Source organism: Stegostoma tigrinum, chromosome 2 (genome assembly GCF_030684315.1).
Source record: "Stegostoma tigrinum isolate sSteTig4 chromosome 2, sSteTig4.hap1, whole genome shotgun sequence".
Lineage (NCBI taxonomy): Eukaryota > Metazoa > Chordata > Chondrichthyes > Orectolobiformes > Stegostomatidae > Stegostoma > Stegostoma tigrinum.
The window spans coordinates 35,527,496-35,540,180 of NC_081355.1; the positions used below are offsets into that span (position 1 = coordinate 35,527,496).

At 42.5% G+C, this 12,685-nt stretch overlaps 1 protein-coding gene across 7 annotated transcripts in view; it reads right to left on the reverse strand.

The window, feature by feature from the left end:
• Positions 1-12,685, reverse strand: part of LOC125463953 (F-actin-uncapping protein LRRC16A-like) — a 397,615-nt gene that overhangs the window by 289,699 nt on the left and 95,231 nt on the right. For all 7 annotated transcript variants that reach the window (XM_059653386.1, XM_059653380.1, XM_059653379.1 and 4 more), the window contains exon 3: positions 12,612-12,662. In XM_059653386.1, the coding sequence (XP_059509369.1) occupies positions 12,612-12,662 (51 nt within the window). The remainder of the gene's footprint in view (positions 1-12,611; positions 12,663-12,685) is intronic.

Below are 12,685 nucleotides of genomic sequence, written 5' to 3' on the forward strand. Positions count from 1 at the left end.
CCTTTTCTGTTTGAGAGGGAGAACCTGAAATCAAATGTAATGACGTGATTATGACAATGACAACTGAGTAAAGATAAATACAAAAGGTGAGGGAGGAGGTGGCCAGAGTTGATTGGAAGGAGAGCATAGCAGGGAGGACAGTACAGCAGCAATGATAGGAGTTTCTGGAGGTTATCTGGGAGACATGTCAGAAGCTCATTCGAAGGGAGAATGAACATACTAAGGAAAGTCAAGGACAGCATAGAAGCAAAAGAAAAAGTCCAGTGTGTTGAAGATTAGTGGAAAGCCAGAGAATTTGGAAGCTTTTAAAGACCAGAAGATAACAAAAAAAAGAGCAGGGGGGTGGGGTGGAATTTGAAAATAAGCTAGCTAGTTATATAAAGATTGCAAGAGCTTTCTTTAAAGTCAAAGTAGTAAGGACAATCATTGGGCCATTGGAAATTGAGGTTGGAGAAGTAGCAATGGAGGAGGAAGTGAACAGCTACTCTGCAGTTTTCACAGTGGAAGATACCAGCAGAACAGGACTTCAAAACAGTCAGGGGGCAGAGGTGACCGTAATGGCTCACACTAAGGAGAAGGTGCTCAGGAATCCGAAGGTGGATAAGTCACCTGAACCAGATTGAGTATAGCCAAAGTTATGAAGGAGATAGCTAAGGAGATTGTGGAGGTACTGGTGATGATCTTCCAGGAATCACTAGAGTTAGAGACAGTCCCAGAGCACTGGAAACTGGCTAGTGTAACATCCACGTTTAAAGAAGCGGGGGAGGGAGGGAGGCAGGAAACAGAAAGTTAGATGTTATTTAGCCTGACCTCATTTATTAATAAAATGTTAGAGGCCATTGTGAAGTACTTGCAAGTGTATGGTGAAATAGGACTGAAGCAAGATGGCTTCATCAAGGGGAGGTCTTGTCTTACAATTCTGTTAGAATTCTTTGAGGTGATAACAAACAAGTTAGACAAAGGACAGTCAATGGACATGATCTACTTAGATTTCCAGGAGATCTTTGACAAGGTGCCGCATGAGTGGTTGTTAGATAAGATAAAAGCCCAATGTTGGGGCAAGGTACTGGTATGGACAAACGATTAGCTGACTGGCAGAAGACAAAGAGTAAGGATAAAGGGTGTTTTCTCAGGATGGCAGCCAGTGACTAGTGCAGTTCACAGAGGTCAGTGTTGGATCTATAACTATTCACATTACACATAAATGAGATAATGGTATAGTACCTTGGCTTACATCTAATCTACGTCTATATTGTTGCCTTTATCTGCAGATGATCTGGAATGTGCGTGCACTGGCAAGGAATTGCATACTGTCATGACTCACTGGGGTAGCACTTTTGAGATCAAGCCCACTTTTCCTGGAGTTCTCACACAATTTAAAAATTTCATAGTAAATACAAAAATTCTCCAATTTACATTATTTTGAGATTTAGATTGATAGAAAACACACAGCAGGTTTCTGTACTTAACAAGAGTTACTATTTATATTAGACTCCAGCTACAGATAAACTGTCATAAACCACTGGTAAACCAACAGTGCAAATTACATCTAATCACTTTATAAACTCCCCCTTACACAGGTGCATACAGGGAAACAGACAGGGAAAAACAGATTATGGAAGGAAGAAATATTATGGGTTGCTGGTTGATTCTTACGTTGATCAGAACAAGGCTTGGGGACAGCTTTGCAGAACACCTCCGCTCAGTTCGCAACAAACAACTGCACCTCCCAGTCGCAAACTATTTCCACTCCCCCTCCCATTCTTTAGATGACATGTCCATCATGGACCTCCTGCAGTGCCACAATGATGCCTCCCGAAGGTTGCAGGAACAGCAACTCATATTCCACCTGGGAACCCTGCAGCCTAATGATATCGATGTGGACTTCACCAGTTTCAAAATCTCCCCTTTCCCCACCGCATCCCTAAACCAGCCCAGTTCGTCCCCTCCCCCCACTGCACCACACAACCAGCCCAGCTCTTCCCCTCCACCCACTGCATCCCAAAACCAGTCCAACCTGTCTCTGCCTCCCTAACCGGTTCTTCCTCTCACCCATCCCTTCCTCCCACCCCAAGCCGCACCTCCATCTCCTACCTACTAACCTCATCCCACCTCCTTGACCTGTCCATCTTCCCTGGACTGACCTATCCCTTCCCTACTTATACTCTCCTCTCCACCTATCTTCTTTTGTCTCCATCTTCAGTCCGCCTCCCCCTCTCTCCCCATTTATTCCAGAATCCTCACCCCATCCCCCTCTCTGATGAAGGGTCTAGGCCCGAAACGTCAGCTTTTGTGCTGCTGAGATGCTGCTTGGCCTGCTGTGTTCATCCAGCCTCACATTTTATTATCATGGTTTGTTTTTCTGTTGTCCTTCTCTGGGCCCATCCATTGGTTTGCAAGAGACATTAGGGTGCTGGTATCAATTAAAAGTTACAGATTGTGACAAGGGAAGGAAAGATAAACTGGTTTATGTCAAATCTAAAGTGGGTTTTGACTACAAAGAACAGTGAGGCAGCTCCTAGGCTGACAGGGATCAAAACCCTTCTGAATTTTGTTCCCAGCTGCAAGCTGCCGAGTTACATGAGATCCAATCACAAGCTTGTCAACAAGCAAAAGACTTTTGTCATTGGTTAATGGACTATCAATCAACTTCTTGTTGTCACCATTCATTCCAGTTCATCTACAACCCAAATTTCAATTACTGCTCATTCAAATAGCAGTTTACACAATGTTACTTGACATGTAAGCATTTTGCAATCAATGCTACATGTATTTTGAAAAGCAAGACAGTGGCTCCAAAACAGGTCTCTCTCATTTCATCTCCACAATTTTAAAACTCTCAAGAGTCTTGGTAATATCTCCATAACTAATCAGACTGATCAACACTGCTAAATGTAGTCTAAACCAAGAAGTGTCCATTAAGAACATGTGATTTAGTGCAGGTTATGCACATAAAGAAAAATGAAAGGAGGGAAAGAAAGATGTGATGGAGAGTTTGAGTCAAAGAGAAAAATGAAATTCTCCAGTGATTATTAAAAACTGAAGAAATTAAACTTCACACTTCAAATAGTACATTTTCAGTATTTGCAAAGTTGTTAGTAATAATTAAAGATGTATTGCTCGAAGATTTATGGACTGGACAAATCCCAACTTTTCTGATGTGTCTACTGAGAATCTCTCATGTAGCACTGTGCATGAGTGGCAAGACTCTCAGCAGAATACGCACATTTTGTCACGGAGCTTTTGGAGGAGCTTGTAATTTGGACAGCATCTTCCCAATTTCCTTTTTTACACTAAGCTTGTTAGAAATTGTTCTCATTAAGCCTTTGATAAAAACTTTCCACTACGTTTACTACAAAATACTGCAGGAAAGTGCATTGTTGCATGGTAGCAACAATTATAATTAATCACAGAACTCCTACAGTGTAGATAGAGACCATTCATATCATCAAGTCTTCACCGGCCCTCTGAAGGTTATCTAACCCAAACCTACTCCCACATCCTCAATCTCACATTTCCCATGGCTAATTCACCTCACCTACACGGCCCTGGACACTACAGGCAAATTAGAATCGCAAACGTACCTAACTTGCACATCTTTGGGCTATGGGATGAAACCGGAGCACCTGCCAGAAACCTATGCAGACATATGGAGAATGGGCTACCCATCCGGAGATTGCACAAAGCTGGAATCAGACCAGAGTCCCTAGCACTATGAGGCAGTAGTGCTAATCACTGGGCCACCATGGCATCCTAGTAATCAAGCAAGTTAATTTTTCAGTAGTGTAGTGACAGTAACTTCATACAGTGACCAGGCCACTTTATAAATTCAAGCATTATCCTGTGGTTGGAGTCACAATTTAATCCTTTAATTGCATTATAATGCTGCAATTCAACAAGTAGTTACAGTCAGTCATTCTCAATAGGATGTCATTGAATTGTCTGGAATTAAGAAAAAGTGAGGAGTAAACCCCATAAATGTTCAGTGAAAAGTAACGTAACATAGTGGGGTGAAATGTCTTGCTGTACTTATGCCAACTGTGGTAAAACATAGGAAAAATGTTATGTTAAATATTAAAATATCACTGAATAAGCCATCACTTGTTTTTAAATATTTACAATCACAGCATCCTACATTTAAAGTGACTGCCTAAATACTTCACTCATGTTGCCAACTAAATTATTTTCAGAGCAACCAGTATAAAATTAACATTTTCAATATTAATGACTTGGACGAGGGAATTGAAGGATGGGTCAGCAAGTTTGCAGACGACACAAAGGTCGGAGGTGTCGTTGACAGTGTAGAGGGCTGTTGTAGGCTGCAGCGGGACATTGACAGGATGCAGAGATGGGCTGAGAGGTGGCAGATGGAGTTCAACCTGGATAAATGCGAGGTGATGCATTTTGGAAGGTCAAATTTGAAAGCTGAGTACAGGATTAAGGATAGGATTCTTGGCAGCGTGGAGGAACAGAGGGATCTTGGTGTGCAGATACATAGATCCCTTAAAATGGCCACCCAAGTGGACAGGGTTGTTAAGAAAGCATATGGTGTTTTGGCTTTCATTAACAGGGGGATTGAGTTTAAGAGTCGTGAGATCTTGTTGCAGCTCTATAAAACTTTGGTTAGACCGCACTTGGAATACTGCGTCCAGTTCTGGGCGCCCTATTATAGGAAAGATGTGGATGCTTTGGAGAGGGTTCAGAGGAGGTTTACCAGGATGCTGCCTGGACTGGAGGGCTTATCTTATGAAGAGAGGTTGACTGAGCTCGGTCTCTTTTCATTGGAGAAAAGGAGGAGGAGAGGGGACCTAATTGAGGTATACAAGATAATGAGAGGCATAGATAGAGTCGATAGCCAGAGACTATTTCCCAGGGCAGAAATGGCTAGCACGAGGGGTCATAGTTTTAAGCTGGTTGGTGGAAAGTATCGAGGGGATGTCAGAGGCAGGTTCTTTACGCAGAGAGTTGTGAGAGCATGGAATGCGTTGCCAGCAGCAGTTGTGGAAGCAAGGTCATTGGGGTCATTTAAGAGACTGCTGGACATGCATATGGTCACAGAAATTTGAGGGTGCATCCATGAGGATCAATGGTCAGCACAACATTGTGGGCTGAAGGGCCTGTTCTGTGCTGTACTGTTCTATGTTCTATGTTCTATGTTCTAATTCAGCATTTAGGAAGTACTTTTTGCTATGAAACAACATGCCACATCAATGTTAAACCTATACCATGTGCCAGCAACATATGCAGAAAAACACTGCAAGAGCTCCAACTAAATGGCTATGTCCCAAAGGCTAAGAGGGGTGATCTTCGGTGAGGTCAAGGAACATAGTTTTCGGTCAGGGGTATCAGCACAGCTGGTCAAGAACAGTGTCAGTCAACTGTTTGAGCAGGGGTTCTAGGAATGGGCCTAGACTGTCAGTACTACAGATCCAGTGCAACAAACCAGAGAGTCACATTAGGCCAGTTAATGAGTTGCATAGGAATCAGTTAAGGATCTTGTCACTCATCAGTCAGGACTTTCCATCAAATTGGTCAAGGGTGGGCCACAGTCAGTGCTGGGAATCTGCTCAATGAAAGTCAAAAGATTATCAACAGCCACTGCTTTGATAGGAAAGCTGAGGATGTCAATTGTGGGGGCTGGAGGCAGCATGCTGGGATGCAGAGGAGACAACCGTGGAAGAAGACAACTCAACATACAATCAACTGAAAGTGTAACTGCAGAGAGTCATCGCTGATCACAATCATCCTGGCTTCAATGGAGATGGTGATAATCCAGCACAGCGGCTGGAACAGCTAAACTGTAGGACTGAGGATCAGGGATTATGTGGAGATATGACGACATAAATTAAAGACATGAGTGGGAACACATGAAAGCTTAGCACTGGAGTTGGCAAGGAATGGTCACTGATGCGCTGTTAGAGATTACTCCATTTTTGTTTCCTACATAAGTGTACAAAAATAAAAATTATAGAAACAAGGGCCACCTCTTTCTCCAGAAAAGAAAATTTTGGTAAACTATATTAAAGCTACATATCACTTTCAAAACCAGCAAATGGTTTCTATCCATTTGATACTCATACTTAGAGTGCTCTTTTGGATCAAATACATGGTTATTCACTGTTTTTCGACCCATACATTGCATGTAATTCTCAGAAAAGTCTTTGCAGTACGTAGAAAAGAAAATAGGGGCAGGAGTAGGCCATTCAGCATTTTGAGCCTGCACCATCTTTCATTTTGATCATGGCTAATCATGCAATCTCAGTATCCCATTTATGCTTTCTCCTCTTACCCACGATACCTTCAGCTGCCAGAGTCATGTCCAGCTCCCTCATATCTAACAAACAAACTGGCCCGAAGAGCTTCCTACAGTAGAGGATTTCACAGGTTTACAACTCAAGAAATTCTTCCTCATCTTTCTCCAGAATGGCTTACCCTTATTCTTAGATTGTTGCATGCTTGCTCAGTCCAAGTGTGCTTCACATTTAATAAATTACATTTAAAACACTGCATAATCTGTAAACAAACAAGTCAAGTTGCACACATGAACAAGCCACAGAAATCAGAAAATCATTTTACAACTTTTGAGACAACGAAATAGCAGTCCATCTACCAGATTTATTAAATATCATGTCTGAAAACAAATGCTACTGACAATACGGTACTCCCTCAGTATTACACTAAAGTGCCAGTCCAAAAAAAAGTTGGGGTGAAAGAATAAAGTCAAAAGCCACTGGCCTAGATGACAGTTCTATCACATTGGATAGGCCAGGACTCAAACTTCAAACTGAAGATGAAATATTAATACATATATTTTCAGGTGAGATGCATCAAGTCTCCAGATTAATGCATGTTAAAAAAGTGGTCAATTTAATTGTCCATTCTGAGGAGCAGTCATACGCTTTCCAATCTGCTTTGCAAAACTATTACACAATTCACAACTTACTCTCAATTCCAAATGTTTTTATCCATTCATGGGAACCTGCATGTCACTGGCGGTGCCAGTATTTGTTGCCTGTCCCTAGATGCCTTTGAGGTGGTGCCGGTGTACCACCTTCTTGAACACTGTTGGTTATGTGCTTATAGGTAGACCCACAATGCCCTTAGTGAAGGAATTCCAGGACTTGACCCAATGACTCTGAAGAAACAGTGATATGTAACAGGACAGTGAGTGGCTTAGAACTTCTTCCAGGTGGTTGCATTCCCATATGTCTGCTGCCTTTGTTCTCCTAGGTGATAGTGGTCATGGGTTCAGAGGGTCTTGTCTAGGGGTCACTGGTGAATTTCTGCACTGCATATTGTAGACGGCACAGAGCTAGTAAGCATCAACGGTGGAAGGAATGTATATTTGATACTGTGCCGCAGAGAAATAGTACCACTCGGCTATAACCAGACTGTTAACTCAGAGGGCCAAGTTCAAATCCTGCCATGGCAGATGGTGGAATTTGAATTGAATAAAATTCTGGTATTAAGAGTCTAATGATGACCGTGAAACCACTGCTGATTGTCAGGAAAAAACCCATCTGGTTCACTAATGTCCTCTGAGGAAGGAAACTGCCATCTTTACTTAGTCTGACCTACATCTGACCCCAGACCCAGAGCAATGTGGTTGACTCTGAACTGCCTTCTGGGCAATTAGGGATGGGCAATAAATGCTAGCCAAGCCAGCAATGTCCAAATCTCATAAGTGAATAAACAATAAAAAAATTTTAAAAAACAAGCAGGCTGCTTTGTTTTAGATGGTGTCAAGTGGGAATTGCACTCAAGCAAGTGGGGAGCATTCCATCACACTCCTGATTTGTGACCTGTAGATGATGGACAGGTTTTGGGAGTAAGGGGGAGAAGTTGCTTTAAGATTGCTGCAACAAGCCTGTCTTTCTATGGCTAGTTTAGTTGAGTTTTTGGCTGGTGTTAGCACCTAGGATGTTAAGAGAAGGGGATTCAGTGTTGGTAACACTATTCAGTGTCATGGGGCAGTGGTTAGGTTCCTTTCTCCTGAATCTCTCCAAAACTGCAATTGTCCCTAATTTCAAAAAATATATTCTTGAAAGAAAAAGAAGTCATATTTAAGATATCTTTCACGACCACTGGAAATTTCAAAGTGCTTTACAACCACCGAAGTACTACTTTAGTTTGGAGGGAACAATGGAGGGAACAATGGAGGAAAGAGAAGACAGAGGAAATCTCAGTCTTAAATATACTCAATTGTCTTCTGCAGTATCAAATTCAAAGGTTCACCACTCAGAGAAAGATTGATTTCTGTCAGTCTTAAATGGGTGATTCCCTAATCTGAGATTGTGCTCTCTGGTCCTAGACATCCCCATAATAAAGGTATACCCTCTCCACATCTACCCTGTCAAGCTCCAAAGGTAAAATAACCAATAAACTCCAATGTGAACAAGCCCCCTCAACCGCTTCTCAAATCCTTCCATATCAAGGATCAATCCAATGTACTCTCTCTGGGATGCCAGAATATCTTTCCTTAGAAAGGCAGTCAAAACTGTTCACAATATTCTAGGTGCCTTATGTAGTTCAAGCAAAAATCTCCTATTTTTGTACTCCAATCCATTTGAAGTAACAGTTAAAATTCCATTCGTCTTCCCTATTACCCACTGAACTTGGATGTTAGCTTTTTGCGACATATGCACAAGGACGCCAAATCCTTCTGCACTGCATCTTTTCATAGTCATTTTCAATTTAAATAATGTTTAGCTCCTCTATTTTTCCTGCCCTAGTGCATAACCTAATTTTTCCACATTATCTTCCATCTGCCAAGTTTTTGCCACTTATTTAACCTGCCCATACCCTCTGTAGATTCTGTCATTGCCACCAGGTACAATAACAAAAAGCTGCTGGAAAAGCTCAGCAGGTCTGGCAGCATCTGTGAAGGAAAAAGCAGAGTTAACATTTCAGGTCTGGTTACCCTTCCTCTGTTATTGTCATTGCTCATCTACTTTACGTCAACTGCAAACATAGCTACAGTCCATTCACTTTCCTCATCCACATCAATACTGTACTGATTCCCTGTGGCACTCCACTAGTTACAGGTTGCAACACTGAAAACGACCTCTGTCCCAAATCCTTTATTAGCTAGCCAATTCTATTTTCATATTATATTCTATCCCAGCATGGTGAGAAACTATTAAACAGCCCTGCGTACTTTTTATTTTAAAATCAGATGCCTTTTGAAATTTCAAATAAATTTCTTCTTTTGATGTCCCTGTATCTACCCTGATTTTACCTTCTCAAATAATTAGTCATAGAGTAAGACAACACAGAAAGAGGGCCTTTGGCCTGATTCATCAATGCCAACTAGTCCCATTTCCCTACCTTTGGCCTATATCCCTCTATGCTTTTCTGTCCACGTACCTGCCCAAATGTTTAAATGCTGTAACTGTACTCACCTTTACCACTTCCTCTGGCAGCTCATTCTGTGCACACACCACCTTCTGCATGGAAAAAATTGCCCCTCAGGTCCCTTTTAAATCTTTCGACTCTCTCATTAAACCTATGCCCTCTAGATTTGGTCTCCCCTACTCGGGGGAAAGGCCTGTCTATTCACCTTTTATATATCTCCATAAAGGTCACTCATCAGCCTCCTACACTTCTGGGAAACAAAGCCCCCGACTATCCAGCCTCTCCTTGAAGCTCAAATGCTCCAGTCTTGCTAATGTCCCAGGAAATATTTTTTGCACCTTTTCCAGTTTAATGATACTGTTCCTATAGCAGGGCAACCAGAATTCCATGCAGTCTTCCAGACATATCCCCACCAATGTCTCTCTTATTGATGCAAGATGTTGATCAACTCCTGTGTGCTCTAACCAATGAAGGCAAATATGTCAAATCAGCTTGTCTACTTGTGACACCACTTCCAAAGAACCGTGTACCTGTAACCTTCGGTCTCCCTTGTCGACAACGGTCCCCAAGCCCCCACCTCGCATTTATCCAGATTAAATTCCATCTGCCATTCCTCGGCCCACAGGTCCAGGTAATTTAGATCCCGCTGTACTTAACATTTTCCCACTATAATAAGATAAAGTATGGAGCTGGATGAACACAGCAGGCCAGGCAGCATCTCAGGAGCACAAAAGCTGATGTTTCGGGCCTAGACCCTTCATCATCCTCTCTGATGAAGGGCCTAGGCCCGAAACGTCAGCTTTTGTGCTCCCGAGATGCTGCTTGGCCTGCCGAGTTCATCCAGCTCCATACTTTGTTATCTTGGACTCTCCAGCATCCACAGTTCCCATTATCACTGATAACATTTTCCCCATTGTCTGCTATTCCACCAATTTTAGCATTTTCTGCAAGCCTACTAACCATCCCTCCTATATTTTCATCCCAAGTTGTTGATATAAATGACAAAACAACAAGGGACCTACAGTCGCAGGAAATGCTACACTTGCCCCCACGCCTCCTCCCTCACCCCTATCCCAGGCCCCAAGATGACTTTCTACATTAAGCAGAGGTTCACCTGCACATCTGCCAATGTGCTATACTGCATCCACTGTACCCGGTGTGGCTTCCTCTACATTGGGGAAACCAAGCGGAGGCTTGGGGACCGCTTTGCAGAACACCTCCGCTCAGTTCGCAACAAACAACTGCACCTCCCAGTCGCAAACCATTTCCACTCCCCCTCCCATTCTCTAGATGACATGTCCATCATGGGCCTCCAGCAGTGCCACAATGATGCCACCCGAAAGTTGCAGGAACAGCAACTCATATTCCGCCTGGGAACCCTGCAGCCTAATGGTATCAACGTGGACTTCACCAGCTTCAAAATCTCCCCTTCCCCCACCGCATCCCAAAACCAGCCCAGTTCGTCCCCTCCCCCACTGCACCACACAACCAGCCCAGCTCTTCCCCTCCACCCACTGCATCCCAAAACCAGTCCAACCTGTCTCTGCCTCCCTAACCTGTTCTTCCAAACCTTGCAGCCCTCCACTGGTCACTAGCCTTCAGTATGAATGACAACCCTCTACCACCACCCTGTCTCCTACCATCAAGGCAATTTCGTATCTAACTGGTGAGCCCTCCCTAGATCCCATGCAATTTTATCTTGCTAACCAGTCTACTATGCTAATACATTGGTCAGGCATGATTTCTCTTTCATGAAGTGATGTTGATACTTCTTGTTTGTACAACTGCATTTGAAAATGTCCTGCAATTACATCCTATAAGTCAAACTCTAGCATTTTTCTATTGATAGATATCAAGCTAACCAGTCTGAATTGCCCCCTTTGTTTCCACTATTGTTGAAAAAGGATGTTATGCTCAAGTTTTCTAATCCTAAGGGTTCTTCAAACTGCACTACCAGGGTAACCACTATCTCTGTAGCTACTCCTTTAATATCTTAGAATGCAACCCATCAGATCCAAGGCAAATGGTCCCCCTGAGCTGTGTGCATGGTTGCGCACACAAGCAGTTGCTCCAAGGCTCCACGCAAAGCAATCGGTGTTTGTACACCATCATGGCATTATCTTGCAACTCAAAGTTATTGCCATGTATGGACCTCAGAGGCCCATGCAGCTAGAAGGAAAAAAGTGGAGGAGGGAATGCTGGTCAAAAGCATTTAAATCAACCTTTACACCCATTAGCTTGCATCTTATTTCTTCTTCCAATCAGCTATATTTATTTTCTTCTCACCTTTTGGCCCTTGATTTAGTATTTTTGGAATACAATTCACATCCTCTCCTGTGAATCTGAAAAAATATTACAGCTTTGTCATTTTCTGATTTCTTGTTATTATTTCCCTAGCTTCATCTCTAAGGGACCTATATTCTATTTTGGCCCTCCACTTTTTAATAAGCTTTTACCATCTATTTTTATATTACTTGACAGTTAGTGTATTGCTTATTTTCTCCCTTTTTTGGCCTTGGTCCTCTTTTGTCTTCTCATACTGCATTTACAACTAATCTTTTGCATGCTATCATTTATCTTTCAAATTGAGATGATCCTTCCCTTTTTTGGTTAGCCATTCAATTTAGAAACGTATTGGGCAAAAGTGCAGTTGGCCACCTTTAGGTCATTTAGGACCCCAGCCTAGGTTTCAAGCAGGAAATGTGTAGAAAGTAGCCCAAATCCACAAAGTGCAGAAGCAGACCACTAAGTAAGACAGAATTGGCTTGCATAACGGCAGGATCCATGTAATTGCAAGAATACAAGAGGACATCAAGTTTCTTTGTAGGTCAGAGAACATCTCTTCCTGTACTCAAAAGCATGTCAAATGTCTGATAATGAGCATTCAATGCTTTCAGCTGGGTTTGATCCAATGCCACCCAGAGGTGGCTGCTCATGAAATTGTCATTCCTTTATGATATCATCAGCGCCTGACATGGGCCCTGCAAGTTTTGCAAGTGCATGCCTCACTTGCAAAAATCACAGCGGTGCCAGTTCCTCGTGGCTTCATGACACCTTGGGAATTTCAACTATCACTTGCCTTCCGTCTGCATGAGTGGCTAAAATCACATTCAAGTGCTCATAAAAGTAGGATACATTTGAACTTTAATTTCTAGCAACAGCCACCAAGTGAAAACTTCATAGTCCATCATATTCTTCCTTTTATTCACCAAGTTGAAATCAACATTAGGAAAAGATAATCAAGAAGTAGTTTTTACCTTGGTAGGGATTCGTGCTGCTAACAGAAAAACACGGCATGATGTCAGCACCTATGGAGTTAAAAGAAAAGAAA